Source organism: Molothrus aeneus, chromosome 5 (genome assembly GCF_037042795.1).
Source record: "Molothrus aeneus isolate 106 chromosome 5, BPBGC_Maene_1.0, whole genome shotgun sequence".
Classification (NCBI taxonomy): domain Eukaryota; kingdom Metazoa; phylum Chordata; class Aves; order Passeriformes; family Icteridae; genus Molothrus; species Molothrus aeneus.
The window spans coordinates 34,817,168-34,835,970 of record NC_089650.1 but is presented as its reverse complement, the minus strand read 5'-3'; the positions used below and the strand labels follow the sequence as shown (position 1 = coordinate 34,835,970).

Genomic DNA, 18,803 nt, shown 5'->3' with positions numbered 1-18,803 from the left:
TACTTTACCCTGCACCCCAAAAATGTTAACATTTGGCCAATTCCCATTATGTCCCTTCTTAATTAATAAGGTAAATATAGAAGCTACCTTCTCACTTTAATAGTTTCAATAGCTTTACTGAATATTTCAGTATTTTTACTGAAATATTCAGTAAAGCTACTGAATATTTACTGGCTATTTCAGTAGCTTTACAGATATTTAATTTCTTTAATTTTGGATTAGTTTCCTCCTCTACTCATAGACACCCTGCAGACTTTGATGCCTTGGGGGTACTAAATGGGACTTTACACAAGATCTCCAGGATTTAACCAAGCCAGTGGTGAGATGTTGCCTTAGATGGGGGCCACAATGCACCCAAAGGACCCCACCCACCCACCCCCTTCTAGATATTGTACATTGCATGATGGTACCCAGTATTAATCCGGACTAGCCCTCCGCACAGCAAATCTCCAGGGTCAGATAATCCCGTTGCAATCTGTCCCTTTCCACCCCCGGAGGGCCCTGAATTAGGTCAAACGGGATTACATTTGCATTTTTTTTTTTTTTTTTTTTTTTTTTTTCCGTGCTGGTTACACGCACAGTCAGCCTCGGAGGAGGCGGGGAGGGAGGCGGGGAGCGGCGGTGGCTTTAGCCGATGGCAGTGGTTGATGCCCGGCGGCGGATGCCAGCGGCAGCCGGGCGATGGCGAGGAGCCGGGCGGCTTACGAGTACACGGAGGCGGAGGACAAGAGCATGCGGCTGGGTTTCCTGCTCATCGCCGCCGGCTTGCTCTCCCTCTTGGGTCTGGGTTGTTGCTGGCTTCGCCCGGCGCTGCAGGAGCGGGGCGGCGGCGGCTCTGCCAACTGCACGGTGCTGGCGGTGCGGCAGCTGGGGGAGCGCTTCGCCTGCACCTTCTCCTGCGGAGCCGCCTGCCGCGGCACCGCCCGCTACCCCTGCCTCCAGGTGCTGGTCCGCACCTCCCGCTCCTCCGCGCCCGCCCTGCTCCATGAGGACGAGCGGCAGCTGCGCACCAACCCCAAGGTGAGACCCGCGCTCCCTCCTCTCCCACCGTGCGGGCGGGGGTCCCGCCGCGGTCGGTGCCCTTTCACCGCTCCTGCTCCCGCCCTCTGTTCAGTGCGCGGATTTCTCTTCTAGAAGTGAAGGGTGGTAAGTGAAGTGTGGGGGCATCCGTCCGAAATGCCGCTCTGCTTGTTGCTGAGCAAAAAGTAGTGCGTCTCTCTACAGTGTGTATCTGTAAACATGCTATACACTGTACATCTATATTTATGTGTTGTGTTTATATCTATATAATCTCAGGGAAGGTTTAGGCTCGATACTAGGAAAAGGTTTGTCACTCAGAGGGTGGTTGGGAGCTGGAACAGGATCCGCAGGGAAGTGGTCACAGCACCAAAGCTGACAGAGTTCAAGAAGCGTTCGCTGGCAAACACATGTTGTGACTCTTGGGGCTGTCCTGTACAGGGCCAGGAGATGGTCTTGATTATCCTGGTGGGTGCCTTTCAATTCGGAATATTTTGTGATTCTATACAGCATAGTATAACATACTGTGTATAATCTATAATATACTATCTAGCGTATTGCACTGTACTATGTACTATACTAAGTATGATACATGCACACACAGACACACAGACACACACACACAGACACACACACACACAGACTCTCACACACTCTCACACTTCACTGCCATCCCCGTTCCGTCCGTCCCGCCCGCGTCCGGAGCGCAGCCCCCGGGCGGTGGCGCAGGGACAATAGCGGAGGCTCCTCTGCCGCTCCCGGCCCGGCCCGCCGGAGCCCGGGACGCCGGCGGGAGAGGAGCAGAAGCTCCTGCTGCAGGCGGGAGAGGAGCAGAAGCTCCTGCTGCCGGCGGGGCGGTCTGTCTGTCCGGGCAGCGCCCGGTGCCGCTGCGTGGCGCGTCCCGGAGCGTGGGGACCTCGCAGCGCCGCTCCCGAAAGCGCACGGAGACACGGTAATGGAACTGCTGCTGGCGGGGCGCTGGGGAAGCGGCTGCGCCAAAACAAAAGTTTCCCCCGTGCTGTTTTGATTCTTAAACTCCTCCATCACCCACACGAAAAGGGACCAAATGAAGAATTCGTGAAAGTTGCATCTTCCAGCAAACTGGGGAAGTCTGAAGGCAAATGTGTGACTTGTGCTTTCTCTTTCTTTAAAGGCAGTTACTCTGCCTTCTCCTTTTTCTTTTTACGCTGGGTGAGGATGACAGCACACACCTAAGTGGTGGAGATCTTATTAAGGAGTTTGAAGAAATAAAAAACATGTCAGAATCCTCCTACTCCTGAAAGAACTTGAGATTAGGAGTGTATTGGAGAAGGAAATTTCAGCTCTTTGACTGAGATGTGGATGCAACATAGTGCCAAGGGCCATGCTCAGCACGATGCAGGGACTGGGAAGCACGCTTGGGTGTCCAGCTGGGATGTGCAGCCTCACATCTCCTCAGTCATACTTGTGCTGGTGTGCTCCATCCCTTGGAAGGCAGGTTAAGTTTCACACTCAGGGTTTGAGGGTTGCTTTTTCCCCCTTGGCAGCTTGGAAGGGTGGTCGGAGTAAAAATCAGCAGAGTAAGTAGCAGGATGGTAAATCTGGCAGGATTTGGATTAAATTGTTGGCACCGCTAAGAAGTGATGAGTGATTGAAGCTGCAGTGCTGGATGGAGCCTGATCACAAAGCAGATGAAATGCTGGCCTGTGAGGGAGCTTTGCAAACCTTTTCCTGGGAGTGCTGCTGCCAGGCTCCCTGTGCAGAGGACTGTGGTGGCAGAGGTGTGCCAGCAGTGCCCTAGCTGGCCGAGCCGCAGGACTCCTCTAAACACCTCTCCATTTTCAGGTGGGCAGGGGGAGTTGGCAAAATGCAGGAGAAAAGTCACCCTTTGAGAGGGGGTAAGGATGACGTGGCTCTGCAGAGGACGCAGCGTGGCTGTCCCCGAGCACGGCCCTATGGCCCTGCTGTGGCCATTCCAGCAAGGATGGGAGCTGGGAGATGGAAAGTGGGAGCTGGGAGGTGAGTGCTGATTGCCACCAGAGTGCCTGGGCTCAGCAGCTCTGGCAGCACCCGCAGGTTCAGCAGCAGCTTTCAAACTGGACCGTGACCACACTGCCTTTCTGAGTAGTCCAAGGGCTTTGTTCTGTTTTTACTTCTTGATCTTATTTTCTTCTGCCTTTCTGGAAGTGTGGCGGGAAGAGAAGGATTGCACCTGGCTGAATTGCAATTGCAGGGAGGCACTCCGAGCTTCAGAAGTAATGCCTGTAAATGTCACTCAGAAAACTATTTCCATTTAACAATTAATTTCATGTTAACTCTACATAAGAAAACAGGGCTGTTGGCAGTGTGTGGTACTTTCTCGCTTTTACAAATATAATCTGTTTTCTTTACCTTCCACCTTGCATCTCTAGATGTGGGCTGTTTACCCTGGGATATTGATTGCTGAGGACTAAATCTGATTTACCAGATTTGACCAAGCAGAAAGGATGCATTTTTTTTTTGATGTAACTGTAATCTTTGGTAGTAATTGAATTTATCTCAGTGAAAAATGGGTAGAAAAAAAATGTACTCTAATTATTTTTCCTACTTTGAGAAGCTTATGTAAAATAAAAAACAAAATAAGAAGGAAAGTTGGTTAGGTCTCTTCAGGAAAAAATACCTTTGTAAGGGATTGAAGTCTGCATCTGTTTCATTGGTTTTCCCTTTTTTCCCTACTTCAATGCCTGTGGAGCCAAACACTTACACCCTCCTTTAATTTTTGATTTAAAGTCTTGCTGTCTTTGAAAGCTTTCAGGATTTTATGCTGGAACATATTAGCTAGAGCCACAGAGTAGGAATCTGCAGGATTTAATGCTCAGGATCCTGTATGTACTGATGAACAAACACTTAGAGCTGTTTAACCCTTCCTGTTCCCATCATATTTTTACATTATGCCTCCTTATGTTCATCCATTTAGACATACATACAACATGTTAATCAGTTCTCACTAGCTAGAAGGGAAGAAGAAGACCAATTTTTTTTGGAACATTTTTTATATTTTACTTTCTGCTAAGGTGCTTCTCTTTGTGGGGTAGCAATTTTTCCCTGTAAATCAATAGTGTTGAAAGGGCATAGTTCAAGCTCCTTACAACACACAACAATAAAAAATCAGTTGGTAGCTTCACTCCACCCAAAAATCCCCAGTGTATTTGATTAAAAATCTTCTACTTTCTGTAGTAGAGCAGGCTGACATATAAACATATCACAGATATGAATGTCTGTTCCAGTGAAGAAAAATATTTTTCTAGATGCAGGAAAAAGAATTTTTTTTTCTTCTCTTGCTTTCTAAGATAATCACATCATTGTGCAGCCCAGGATTCATTTTAGCTCTTAAAAGATTATATAGCTGGGTCAGAGATAATCCAGGAATGTATATATAAAGCACCGAACACGATTACATTTGTGTTCAGTCTGAGTGATCTGTGGATTTCCTTTTTTTTTCTTTTCTGATTGCTGTCTCAGAGGAAGAAATTCATTGGAGTGACTGTAGCCTTTCTTCAGCTGCCTTGATAGCAACAATAATCTGGGAGATAAGGCTTAAGCAGGATTAATTCCAAAGTCAATTTGTCGCTGTTCCTCTCTGGCCATGGGGTATGTTGGTGGTGCTCACAGCCAGCGCAGGGACCAGGCCCAGGGGAGCGTGGCAGCTGCTGAAAATGTCTGCTTTCTGGCTTTTTAGACATTTCCCTTTCTACATCTGCAATTAAGTGTAGGGTTGGAAGAAGTTGCCCCCTGTTTTGCCAAGGAAACTTTTAGGGGAGTGACTGGTAAGACAGGTGTTAGCAGCTGTGCAGAGGACCTGGTTCTCCCCCTCCTTGTCCCCAGGCAAGGGGCAAAGCAGCTGCTGCCCCCTGTCTGCTCTCCACACCTGCCCGTGCTCCTGTCATGCTCCTCTGTGTAATGGCTCCACATGACAAGATGATGTGCAGTCATCTCTTCTGTACACCTGTAAATAGACTTGGGCTTAATTTTTGGACTCTCTTAAATAGGGCCCATGGCAGAGGAGGTATCATAACAAAATACAACTTGACAATAATTTTGTGAGAGTCTGGAGCCTCTGGCTGGTGAAGCATTCAGATCTGTGTTTGGGCTGGTACCTGTGACAGGCAAACTCTGCAGAGGCTGCCAAGCAATTCCTCTGGAAGTGGGCCCAGGGGCCATGGATAAACCCTATAACCCACTTGTCTCACCTGGGCACCATTCCCTGCCTCGAGCCTCTGTGAGGGGTCATGGGTTTGATCACTCCTGGTGGGCTGTGCTGCTGATGATCATTTGCACTGACAGATGCAGGTGAAAGCCAGGCCTGGTGCTCAGCTCCAGTTCCCTCAGGACACTCAGCTGGGAGGGGGCAATTTCTGTACTAATGGAGCGAGTGCCCCTGCTCATGCCCTGCCCAGTGGGATGGTTGTGCCTCCCTTCCACGCCATGAAGGTAACCCAGGAGTGCATGGAGACGCGCACTGAGTTAGGAGAAGCTCATCTATTACTTGCTGTGGTGGGTTGACCCTGGCTGGACTTCAGGTCCCCCCCCAAGCTGCTGTATCACTCCTCAGGTGGATAAGGGAGAGAAAATATAATGAAAGGTTTGTGGGTTGAGATAAGGACAGGGAGAGATCACTCATCCTTTATCATCATGGGAAAAATGGACTTGACTCAGGGAAATTAATCAGCTTTATTGCCAATTAAATCAGAGAAGGGTACTGCATAAATAAAATCAAATCTAAAAATGCTTTTCCCCTACCCATCTTTTCTTCCAGAAAGAAGAAAACTTCTTTACTTCTTTACTTTACTTCTTAACTTCATTCATGATTTTCTTTACTTCCTCCTTCCCACCAGCACAGAGGGACAGGGAATGTGGGCTGTGGTCAGTTCATCACACACTTGCACTCCTTCCTGTTCACACTGTTTCCCTGCTCCAGGGTGGGGTCTCTCCCACAGGTGACAGTCCTGCATCACATTCTCCAGCGTGGGTCCTTCCCACAGGCTGTAGTTCTGTATGAAGTGCTCCAGCATGGGCTCCCCTCTCCTGCCAGGACCCTGCTCCCATGTGGGCTTCCCTCAAAGCCCCAACCTTCTTTGAGCATCCCTTTGCTGTGTTGGGGGGTTCACCATGGGCTGCAGGTGGATCTCCACTCCAGCAGGTGTGGTAGGGCTGTGCCACACCAAACAATGGCACATGCTCTGTCCCACAGCTCACCAGGAGCCAGCAGGATGATCCTCCACAGGTCACTTGGAAACTGAGTTTGAAATCTTGCTCCTGAATTACTTTGTCTTCTGTTGGGTTGAATTGCTTCTACTTTGGGCTGGGATGTCTCTTCACATTTGAAACTTTCTTTGACTTGTAGTCTGTCACGTTTTTTAATTAAAAACGTGACTGAATTAGGCAAGAATTGATCTTTGAAAAGCATGAAATTCAACCTGGAACTTAAACCATAGTCAAGAGTTCATGCATCTGTTCTTTCTCTGTGATTTGGAAGAATATCTGTCCTCATTAAGTGTTCAGAAGTACCAGAAATCTTTCCAGGCACCTGCAGAGACTGAAGTGGGAGCATCCAGCAGCAAACACAGATACAAATCCTACAAAACCTTGGTGTAAAGATGTATTGGCTATTAACTGACATTTTTACTGGTGTCCTAGCTTGCTTTCAGTTGGCATTTGTTTATGTTTTGATATCAGTATTTCATGCCATGTCCTGCATGGGAGGACTACAGATTTAATGTTTCAGAAACTGCCTATTGCCAAAGTAGAAATTATTTCACATCCATCCATCAAGTCACAGCAGCAAAATTTGTGAGGACACGATTCCCTTTTATCTGCCTGCTGAATCTGCTTTGGAGGGTGATAGAGCTGGCTGAGCAAAGTGCCCTAGAAGTGTGCTTGGGAGGCTGAGTGAAGAGAGATCCAGCCCCTGTGTGGGTCAGAAAGGGACAAAAATCACCTTGGATTGGTAGGGACAGTGCTGGCATCCTGGGGAGGCAAACGAGCTCCAGTGTTTGTGCAGCAGCTGATAATGTTCACCCTGAGATTGCATCTTGGGTGTTTTCTGGGGCTCAAGGCCTTTGTCACATTGAGTTGATGTTTCAGGGTGGTCCCTGGGATTCATATTTGGACAGGGACCATTCCTCTCCTCAGGACTGTTAATCCTCAACAGGCAGAAGCCTTGAGGCCACGTCAATTTATGGCAAGACTCCAGGCATCTCCTTTGTGTTTTCCACATGGAGACAAAGAGGAAGAGGTAGAAATGTATCCAGCATGCTTTCTGTCAGCTGGGATTATGTGTGCAGAGAATGATGTAAAGTTTGGGCCGTGGAAAGCATTCACTGTTGTGCCCAACTTCCAGGGGTCCCTCCTGTAGGTACTGGCAGCACTCCTATACACTGCCTTGCTTTGGCACAGGAAAACACAGAAGTGCTGCCCAGAGAAACTCTGTGGGCCCCTTTACATCTTCCAAACCAGAAGAAAAATCCCTGCCCTGAAAAACTCAATTTCTAATATCTTCATATTGAGCATGAGGACTGATGGGAAAAAAATGTGAAACTCTCTGTGGTGAAATGTCCTGGGAGATTGCTAAGGCTTGATACTTGTCTGTTCAGATGGACATCTCTTGGGGAAAGAGACCTCTCTGGTTGTTTCTAAGCCTGAAACTCAGCTTGGGGCTTACCAACAGCTCACCAGGTTATGAACTTTGTGAAGGATTCAAGTAATATTTTGTGGGGTGGAAGGTCTCTGAAGGATCCAGAGAAAGTTTAACCAGGACTGGTGGGGCACTGGTTGCACTTTCATAGAGGACAGCAGCAGGCTCAGCCAGGAAGAGGAAACATTTCAGAGGATAGAGGAAATATGTGTACTGGAGCCAGGAACACAGGAATAGGAGTTTTGAGATAGCTGGGTGTGTTTAGGCAAAATAATCTCTATTAGTACTTAGCTGGTTTGTCTAGTTGTGCATTTTGTGTGCTGGCTAAATAGTGTCTGGTTTGGGAGCTCTTTCTAGAGCCCCTAAAATCTGGGGGCTGCCTACAAGCTGGGGCTGGGAAGAGCAGTGTGGTGATTACTGTCAGAGGGAGGCAGTGAGTGCACAGCTCGTGGGATTTGGGGCCATTTCCAAAGCAGGAAAAGTTCCCTACAGGAAAACATCGGAGTGGAGGATGTTGGAAGCGCTGGAGCCCGGGCCAAGCAGGGAGGAGGGGACCAGGTGGAAAGGTGCAGCACATTGGTGCTGGCAGGGGGTCAGAGCAGAGCCAGCAGTGCTCTCAGGTGTCTTTGTGCCAAATTTGCTGACTCTGCCCAGCTGCTGCACAATGTGTTTGTGCACTGGGAGTGTGGAGGAAAAAGGGGAGTGTTTGATGCTTCCAAAGTGGACAACCAAACCAAAAATTCTGCTGACCAAGGAATATAATCTAAGATGGCAATAACAGCATGTGATAAGCCCTGCATTCTGGTTTCTGAAGTAGAGCGGTGTTGCCCTCATTTCTGTCCTCCATCATCAGCAGTGGGACAACCCTTGTTCAGGGTCCTATGAACAGGGAGCTAAATGGAGCTCTGTGCCATGGCAACACCAGCCAGGAGCCCATGTGAAAATGAAGATCCTTGCATGTGGAAAGGTAGGTTTCAGTCTGGAAGCAGCAAGGAAGACCTTGCAGATTCTTTCATTCTGAAGCATGCAAAACACTGGCAGCAATTGCAGGTGCTGGCAGAAGTGGTCAGATTTTACATGATCAGGGGAATAAAATCCTGAGATTTCTCCCTTGCCATTGGAATGGCAAATCTTCAAGCTGTTGTATGGTGAACACGGTCTTGTAGGTCTGTACATCTTAGGTATAGTGTGCAGCTGGGGGCAAGGTAAGCCCCTGTGAAACCTCAGCAGGAGGAGAGGAAGCAGTGTTAGGCCATGGTGATGTTTATGCTCATGTCAGAGAGGGTATCACTCTCCCTGCTGTTCCTGCCTTCAGGACAGAGGAGAAATTAATGTTGTGATCAGCTGTGGGCCCCCCTTAAGGAGCTTCCCACACCCTTCACCTCCTGCTTCCTCATCCTTCCTAAGCAGGAGGCCTTTTAGCTCCCTTCCCAGTCACACTTTTTTCTGTTTGCAGCTCCCAGTTTTAAAGGGATTGAAAGTCAGAGTGTTCAGTTCACTTGGCGTCCGTATGTCCTGCAGGGTGAAAAGCCTCTGTGTTATGGGAGGATCAGCCAAGCTCTGTCACTCAGTGGGGTTCAACAGCTCCTGTCATGATCTCCTGTGTGGATGCCTGGTAAAAATAAGAGGGATTGTGCTTGGACACTGAACTCTGATAGGCTGACACTTAATTCAGTGCACTGTTTGTTTTCTGTTGTTGAACTGCCTGTGGCTAGGACTTAAGGGTGGTGTGGCAGAGACTTGGAAACAAGGAGTGTGTGTGTGTGTGGGGTTTGTGTCTGACCGAGGGGGAGACTCTGAAAGCCCAGTCCCAAGGGCACCAAGCTATGGGAGGAATCTCCCTTGCTCTCTGGGCTTTGAAGCAGATGTCTGAGGGTGAGATCTGCAGGTAGCTCAGCTGCATGCTCAACTCTCCTTGACTTCTGTACAGCAGAAGCAGATGCTGAACCTTTCTGCTGAAGCAGGGCTCTGAGCCTTTTTTCTTCTTTCCATGTGTTGTACACAGTGGAAGAATACCTTCTTACATCAGTGGACATCAGCCAGATATCCCATCATCTGGGAAAGCTTGCTGGACTCTTTGGGATATTTATTAGCATGATACTTAGCTAAACTTCTGATTACGTGCCTCACTGAAAATAGGAAGTTATGCAAATCCAATCCATGCAGCTGGCTCGGAATACATCAAAATGAAATTATCATTTTTACATTCATCATGCCAAACCCCAAAATATTATGAGGTGGTTTGGTTTAAGAGTGGAACAAACATGGCAAAGCCTTTATTTTCTTTCTGAATGCTACTACTATCTGAATGCTATTCTTTTCCAGTACCCGCACAGAATAATTAGCAATTGAAATGAAGTTCAGCAGATATTTCTTTTCTGTTTCTTTGGAGCTTTTGTTTATTATTCTCAGTCCATTTCAGTCACGCTGGTATCATGAGGAAAAGGCAGAGAAGTGATGCCCTGAGTTCTTGAGCACAGCAGTAACCCTGTTTTGCAATGTGTCTTGGCAGTGCTCGTACATCCCTCCCTGTGCAAGAGACGATCAGGAGAACTCTGAGAATGTCACGTACAAGCAGAAATACTGGAAAGAGAAAGTGGGATCTCAACCGTTTACGTGCTACTTTAACCAGCACTTGAGGTGAGTAATCTCCATTTGGCTGGGCAGGAGTGCATCTGCTTAACAGCTGTCCATTGGTTCTGTTTGAACATACATATAAATGCATGCATATGTACATACACACACAGACCCCCTCCAGGGCAATGTGGTTTATCACACAGAGCTCAGTGAAGAACTTTGCAAGACAGCTCTACTGATGAAAAGCTATATAGAAAGGAAAGGAGTATTTTTACAGCTTGAAGTAAAAATATAAAACTCTGAGAAAAGTTTTTGCTTAAAGCATGCAATTCTTATAGCAAAAAACATCTTGCCTTTTAACACATAGATGGCAGATTTCTGGTGTGGATATTAACATTCCTTTCCTCCACAGGAAAGAAACCCTACTGTGCTCATGGAAGAAAAGGGGAGATCAGTAAATACGACAAACTAACTCAGCAATTGTGTTCATAGAGGGTTAATGGATCAGATAAAAATAAACAGCAACAAAACTGCCAGGTTTCATACATGCTTGCAGAGTAGAAAAAAAAAAGAATCTCCCCTTCTGTCTGAGTTCTTAATTTTGCTGCCAGTGTTGATGTGACTTCCGTGTGTATGACGTGTGGTTTCCTTCCTCCAGTAAACAGAAAGGGGAGGGAGTCCTTTTTCCTGTCTCTTTCTGATGTGATATGCCAGGAAAGAAAAGGTCATGTGGCTGCAGGAGGAGGTTAGTCCTGTCCCACAAACACTAGAAAGTTAAATAGATGAGGGAATAGCCCATGACTTGCAGGTGCAATTCAGGGCTCAGTCTGGGAGTGTTGGCACCAGATATTTAAGTTCAGAAAGACAATCAGGAGGAAAATGGATGGCAGGTGGAGAAATGCCTGACTCACTGTGAGTGTCCTGCCGAGTGCCTTGGGGGCTTCAGCTTTGTCCTAGGCTGGCTATAATAGCTGTTGTCCTGAAGAGACTGTAGACCCAGTCAGCATACCCAGGATGAGTTTGTTGTCCCTGGTTAACCCTTTGCAGAGGGATACCACCAAAACTTTGAAGCAAAACTTTTTCCTTTAGAAGGGAAAGAAACATTGATTACAGCATGCAGAGGTTAACACTTAGGGCACTCTGAGTGATGGCATCAGACCTATTGGGGACCTTCTTGGGAGTCCTCTGGTCCACAAGGTGCCAAAGCTTGGATCTGGTAACCAGGAGCCGAGTTATGATTCTGGTTTGTCTGGGCAGGCAGGTGTTGCCTGTTCCTTGTACTCCTGAGAACTGGGACTTGCAGCACCCACTGCCCAAGTGAGCAGGAGAGTCAGAAACATGGGATTGTCTGCAGGAGAAGTCATGGCTAGGATGCATCTAAACTGGTGTGGAAAGGATGATGTAAAAGGTAACTGTGTGACTTTTTTAGCCAGTGGAGAGAAGCAGGAGCCTTTTAGCTTACCCCAAAGTAAAGCCTGATACAGGTCAGATGCCCAGAGATGTTTATTTCTCTCCTGTAGAGGAGTGGAGGGTGATAGGTGTCCAGAGCTATGGGAGATGATTCTCACCTTACATTTTGGTGTAGCAAAGACAAACCTTTTCTTTCTGCCTAGCATCTGACATTTATGTAAGCTGGCACTGAGAAATTATGCAGCATTCAGGAAGGGTTTTTTTCCCTAAAGATGCTGAATCCTATACTGCTAAAAGTTTTTGCCAGCACAATGGCTGCCTTGAAACACTGCCTTTTGCTGATCATGCAACAATTCATACACAGGATGAGAGAGGCTTGCTGCCAGAGATACTAGAAGATAGTCTAAGCTGAAATGTATACACCATCTATTTTCTTCTGGAGATAGCAATGAGCTTTGGGAGATAAGTTCTGCTGACTGGGAATGTGCTTGCTTGGGTATACTTTTAGAGCAATGATGACTAAGCAGCCTGAAAAGCAGTGAAAAGAAACCACAACAAAGAGGGAGAAATCTGTTCCCCTCAAAATGTTTTCTGACAGTATTTTTTCACTGTGTGGATAAATGAACTGTTCTCTGTCAGTCTGTATAAAATGTATGGTAAATAGTTCCTTAGAGAATGTAGTGTTTGTGATATTAATACTCCCTCTTTTGAAACAGCAGAATAAAATTGTAGGTAAATATGCAGGCAATGAATGAACATCTTCTCTACATTGAGGTTACTCAATTTTCATTGTCAGAACTGTTGCTGCATGCAGAGTGTACTGTTGGGTAACTTCTCCCTTTCAGTTTGGTGGGTTCAACAGGTTATTTTGAAAAGATGAAAAAAAGGGGTGCCATTCTCACAGTTCAAGCTTATGTAAAAGGGATGAGAAGCAGACTTGGCAATTTCAACCATTCTTAGTTACTGTAAATCAAACTACCCAGCAAAATTAGCTGCCTCACATTTGTCTTAGGGAACCAAAGTACAGCTTATCTTGGAGCTCAGTGCTTTACTGAAGAGTGAGGTTTTGCTTTGCCACTGAAGGCACTTAATTTCAATGTTGCACTCTTCTCTGACAAGCTTTGGGACAAGGGGTTCAAGCTGCATGTTCAAGTTGCTTTTCTGGATCTCTGGTGAAGGTGCCCGTCTGTTGGCATGATGATACCCCAGTCTGAAGGAAGCCCAGCACAGCAGAAACCAACCTTCAGTTGGTTTCAGACTCTAAAATAAAGGACAAATCCAGATGAAGTTCTCAGGCTGTTGCCAAAGGTTTGAGAAGGAGCTGAGCTCTAGGGCTTTGGTGTTCTGGGTCTCACACCCAGTGTCCCAGCAGTCTGCAGTCATGACCTCATGCAAACAAGGGCCATGGCTGCATGCCCTAAAGTGGGAGGCCTGTGGGAAGAGGCAGGATGGGGAAGATCCTGTCACTTTATTCCTTCATGTTCCAGGTGCCATTGGCATCCATGACAAGAACAAAAAAGAGAGAAGCCAAGATTGCCATGAGCTGAGACATCACTGTCTCATGCCATGCAGAGACAGGCAGAGCAACCTGTGGCAAGTCATTTCTTATTAGTGGCTGATTTCTATGGCACTATTGCTTGTTAGCTCTGGGTTTGTCCCATACACAAGAACACTCTGTGTTTCCTTTGCTGTGGCACAGCAGATGAGCCAGCCATGCTTTAACCTCCTCTGTGTTTGCTGCAGGATGCTGTACATAAATTCATCAGAGATTTGAAGAGGAAACCCTGTCAAGTGATTAGTGACAACCTGTGTGTTGTTGGGGTGCCCTGCAGGGTTCCCACTTATCTCAGAATAATTATGTGTGCAAGCCAAGGGTGCTCAGGTAGTAAGGCTGCTCATCCATAAAATGTTGGAATATAAATCTTGGTTTGCTCTGTTACTTCACAGTTTTCTAAATTAATTCCCTCCACCTGTGGAGCAGTGCTTGGGCCTGAGGGGGAAAGGGCTTGACTGTCAGTAAGACACTGTGCTGCCTCTGCATGCAGCCATCCAGCTGAGGATCTCTGCAACTTGCAAAAATAAGGGAAAAAATGACTGCTTGTCAGAGTGAAGGGATGTGAATATCTGGGGGGAAAAAGCCAGTGTATTTCAACCATCTTTAAATCCAGATTGTGTGAATACCAAGATATTAGTAAGGTTTCCCTATCCAGCACCTCCACCTCTGTCAGCTATTGTTGTGTGACATTATGTTCATAAGTGATGACTGAAATGCTTATGTGCCTGTAACCTTTTGGTCCTACATGACATTTTGGTAATCTGTGCCCTCCAATTCTCCCCATGATGTTCAGTAATTGCTCTGCAGGCTCTGATGGAGGCCTGTTTTATTTGGTGTCTGAGCTACCTGGCAGAACCTAACAGGGATGTGTTGTATAATGCAACTAATCCAGTTATCCCTGCTCAAAGCTTCACAAGGGTCTAGCCCTGAGCTCAAAGTCCTGCTAAAAATAAGTCCTGGTCTCACCTTTTAGCAATGAAAACAAAATTCCTTCCTCTTTGTCTGTTCAGGGAAAGGGAAAGCTGTGTTTTCAGGGGTAGGGCAAAGGCTTCTTCGGGGATGTTTTTTTCCGTTTGTTTGTTTTTTCACCCTGGGGCTGTTGCTGGGCAGAGGTGGTGCTGCACAGTGGCCATCACTGCTGGCAGCAAGAGCCAGCTCTGGATGCCTGAGCATGGCTTGCAATCACTGCAGGGTTTCCCCCCTTTGTCCCACTAGGCCTTTTTCTTGCCTCTGCCACTGTTTTATGCATGGATAACTGGTGGTAGGATTTTGGGTGCATCTCCTCAAGAGGCTTTACATTTACTGGAAACCTGATTGGCAGCATTGCTAGAAAGAAGAGACTGCCAATAATCGTGCTTAGGGTGAATATGCACAACCCCTCTGCCAACATCTTTGAAATGAAGTACTGTAGAAAGTCACAGAGCAAAGATGGATTTATTGAAGACACTGTACTAACAGGGGCAAGGCAACAAATTTAATTATATCAGCTGATTTTCATAGGGAAAAGAAACATGTTTCTAGGCATGATGTACCTCCTTTTGGTTCAACATCACTGCCTCAGCACCAGGGGAGTGATGCTCTTAGGCTTTCCAGCAAGGACTGGTCTTTGCCATGAAAAGTCTTCCCTTGGGGACAGAGCCTTTCCATTTCTGTTTCTAAGTAAAACAACAAGCCTTCAGACTGTGGGAGCAGGCAGGTCACCTTTAAAAAGGTAGCATGAAAAGTCAAAACTGCTAGGTTTGCCAAGCAAACCCAAAGCAGCTACATTACTGTGTTTCAAGTGCTGCAGAATCACGGAACACTCTGAATTGGAAGGCACTCGCAAGGATCATCCAATCCAGCCAATGGCCCTGCACAGCACCATTCCGAGTCACTCCATGTGCCCAAGAGCATTGTCCAAATGCTTCTTGAACTCAGACAGTCTTGGTGCTGTGACCACTGCCCTGCAGAGCCTGTTCCAGTGCCCAACCACCCTGTGGATGAAGAACATTTTTCAACCTGAACCTCCCCTGACAAAGCTTCCTGCCGTTCCCATGGGCTCTGTCACTGGCACCACAGAGAAGGGATCAGTGTCTGCCCCTGCTCTTCCCCTTGTGAGGAAGTAACTGCAATGAGGGCTCCCCTCAATCTTCTCTTCTCCACACTGAACAGTGACCCCAGCCACTACTCATTACGGCTTCCCCTCAAGGCCCTTCACCATCCTCATGTCCCTCCTTTGGGTGCTCTCCAACATCTTAACATCTTTCTTATGTTGTGGCACCCAAAACTGCACACAGGAATCAAGGTGAGGCCACTCCAGTGTGCAGGGACTCTTGCTATACTTAAAAATAGCAGTAATATCCATCTAAACCCAAACCTCAGCTCCAAACTTAAAGGCTTTGTCTTTGACTCTTTTCTAAAAGGGAAACTCTTTTAAATTACTAAGTCATTGTCATATCTATAATGAGTGTTTGACATCCATCACTGGTACCTTTGGTATCTATGGTTTTCAAAACATTTAAGATTCAGTCTAAAAGATATCTTACTTTCCCCAATCACACTTTCTTTCCTTTAATTGAATCCAATTTTCTAGGTTTTTGCTTGTCCCTTATTTCTGAACTATCTGCTTAAAAAAATACTTAATAAGTTCAGAGCTGTGAAGAATGAGTGTTGCCTATTTATGGCCTCCTTGCCAATTAGCACTCTCTTGTTACAGGTGATGATACAGTAACTGTGGGGGAGAAGGCTTATGCCTCTTGTGAGAGGATTTCTCTGTTCAGGTGCACAGTTTGGTGAATTTGCACCCATGAAGTTAATACTGCTTTATTCAATTTATAGTCTCCACCTGTGCCTGCTTATATATCTTGAGGATTTTGGTTGTGCAGAATTCATACATTCCACTACTGAATACACCTGGGATTCTTTTGCTATCTTTTTATGCTGCTGAATTTCAGATTTTATATAGCTGAGCTGCTCACAATCAGAGTTTTATTCTGCTCCTTACTACAGAAACAAAAAGAGATGAATGGTGCTGGCCTTGGAGACTTTCAGGCTGGCACAGTGCAGAGGATTCTCCACACAGCAATTTTGGGTGAGAGACCCCCAAATGCAAATGCAGGTGTAATTAAATCTGGCATCAGGTGTAGCTTGACAGTCTGGCTCCAGTAGCTCCTTAAGGATGGATAAAACTCTGTAGACTTGCAAGCATCTCCATTCAATTTCTCAGTGAAGGAAGAAGAGTTCCTTCTTTTTCCTCGACAGAGAATTCTTTCTTAGGGCTCCTGTCTGATCAGGACAAAGCTATCATGGGAGAGACAGCACAGTCATTGAGCAGGTATCTGCTCCCATGTGCCACAATGTTAGGAGACCTTGATTCCCAGGATGTTGCTGGATGGGCCTGGTTTGCCAGGATTTTAGGCTGTGAGGTTTGTTGCTCCAAGAAGTGTCAGGTGGCATTGGTGAAGCAACAAGCGATGGGAGTGCTCAATGTGAGTGAGGACCAATGTGAGTCGAGACTATAGATATTTTTCTAGTTGGAGAAAGTTCTCTTTCCCTCCTTTGCAGATAGTTTTCCAGCAGACTGTGTGTCTCTGGCTGTAGATGGGAAAGCAAGAGCAAAGTGCAAATGTCACAAGATCGATTTAATAACTATTAAACTGCAAGGGAGAGCAGAAAGAGCCAGAGCTGAGAAAAATCTGCCATCACATTTTGCCAACAACCTTCCAGACTTGGAAGAGGCAGATAGACAACAGGTCTTTCAGACATGTGGCACAGCTATATTTCCAAATGTCTCAAGATACTTCCACCTCAATTCTCCTCCTTCCTTCGTTTCCCTTTGGAAGTGCATAGACCTGTCACAGACCCCACCATGAGTGCGTATTAGATGCTGCTGCTGGAGGCAAGGAGGTTCAGACCTTCGTGGGAGTCTTGACAAATTGTCCCTGTAGGAGCCTACTCAAGTCTACTGAGGCCCTGCTGTGTGCAGCCCCAAATCCCAGCCTATTGCTGAAACAGCCACTGCTGGGAAGGAGCTGACTTGGGAGCCTTGGCCACCCAGGGCAGGCTGTAGTCCTGGTGGGGATGGATTTCTTGCAGCCTGCTGCCTGCCAGTGCAGCTGGGCTAACCTGGGCCACCAGCAGGCCAGTGCTGAGGACAGGGATCAGCTCCCTGCCCAGAGCCAAGCCACAGCCAGGGCTTGCTTCATCAGGAACCTCCATGGAGCCCCATGGACACATCAGTGCTCAAAGCTAAAAGTGAAGCTTTAATTACTGTTTAAATCCTTTCACAGGGCCTGATAACATTTGAGGTAGATATGTATAAATGCTGCCTGGTATTATGTTTTTGCCAGAGTGGTTTGGCAATCCACAGTCAGTGTGATCCTGTATCTCTCATGGCTGTTTGTGATGACCACATTTGCTGGAAGATCTAGAGCACCAACACTTTTTTTTTCTTTCTTAATCCAAGTGAACTTGTTAGCCTGTAAACACTGCAAGTGGAAAGCTCTCCCAGTCTGCCGTGAGTGCTGGTGATAAAAAGGCAAATGCAAGCAGTGAACGAAATAATCCACTTAATCATTTTCTAACACTTTGGCAAATAAATCACCTCTACTCTTACCATGTTAGATGGCTCTCACTTATGAATTGGCGGTATTATGTTGATTTATCTTTTCTCCGTCTTCTGTTTCCCAGGCCGGATGATGTGATGCTGAAGCGCACCCATGATGAGACTGTTCTCTTGCACTGCTTCCTCTGGCCCGTGGTGACTTTCCTGGTCGGAGTCCTCATCGTGGTCCTGACCATCTGTGCCAAGAGCTTGGCTATCAGGGCAGAGGCGATAAAAAAGAAGAAGCATTTGTGAGTGGCAAGGCTGCTTGTGGAAAGAGAAACCTGCAAGAAGGTCTGAGGTGGGGCAGCCTGACACACCTGCAGGTCTGCGGGGCACCCAGCTGCAACTCCTTCCAGTGTCTGATCTGTGGTGGAGTAACTCTTGTCTCAGGACTGTTCTTGGGAGATTGCCCCGTGAAATGCCTGCTAATTGCTTCTTCTGCTATGGCACTAAATAAGTATATTCTACCAAAAAAAAAAAAGAGAAATCTACACTGCACCAAATCTGCTGTGTGCTGTTAGTGCTGAAGAGCAGCTACCCAGAAACTAAGACAGTTTATGAAACTCCCTGATGATGTTGCTTTCATCTCTACAAAGCGATCTTTGCTAATGTTTATTAAGAAATATTTAAAATATTTACTTTAGATAGAACATATTTCCAAAATAATAAAAATTTATTGTTTTGGGGGTTTTAACTTTTGGGGGTTTTCTTTTTTTTTCTTTTTTTTTCTTTTTCTTTTTTTTTTTTAATGCTTTAAGGCAAACGTGACATTGTGCTGGTTAGGTTTTTTCCCACTGTGTAGAACTTAATTTTGAAGTTCAAACCTTACCTTCTGTCTAGACAAAATCTTTCATCATCACCCATTCACTGTGATGAAATGTAGAAATCTCTCAGAAATACTTCTTTAAAAAATGAAACAGTTATTGGAAAAGATGATTAAATACTAGATCTACCTTTATTGCCTCAGTGGTATTCAGTCCTACAGTTTTTCTTGCCCCCTCTCAGAC

The 18,803-nt window shown here is 46.3% G+C and overlaps 1 protein-coding gene across 1 annotated transcript; it reads left to right on the top strand.

The window, feature by feature from the left end:
- Positions 1 to 644: 644 nt before the first annotated feature.
- On the top strand, positions 645 to 18,491 carry KCNMB4 (potassium calcium-activated channel subfamily M regulatory beta subunit 4). Its single transcript, XM_066550396.1, has 3 exons — positions 645 to 1,020; positions 10,182 to 10,309; positions 17,880 to 18,491. The coding sequence occupies exons 1-3, from the start codon at positions 682 to 684 to the stop codon at positions 18,046 to 18,048; spliced, it is 636 nt and encodes a 211-aa protein (XP_066406493.1). The 5' UTR covers positions 645 to 681; the 3' UTR covers positions 18,049 to 18,491.
- Positions 18,492 to 18,803: the final 312 nt, after the last annotated feature.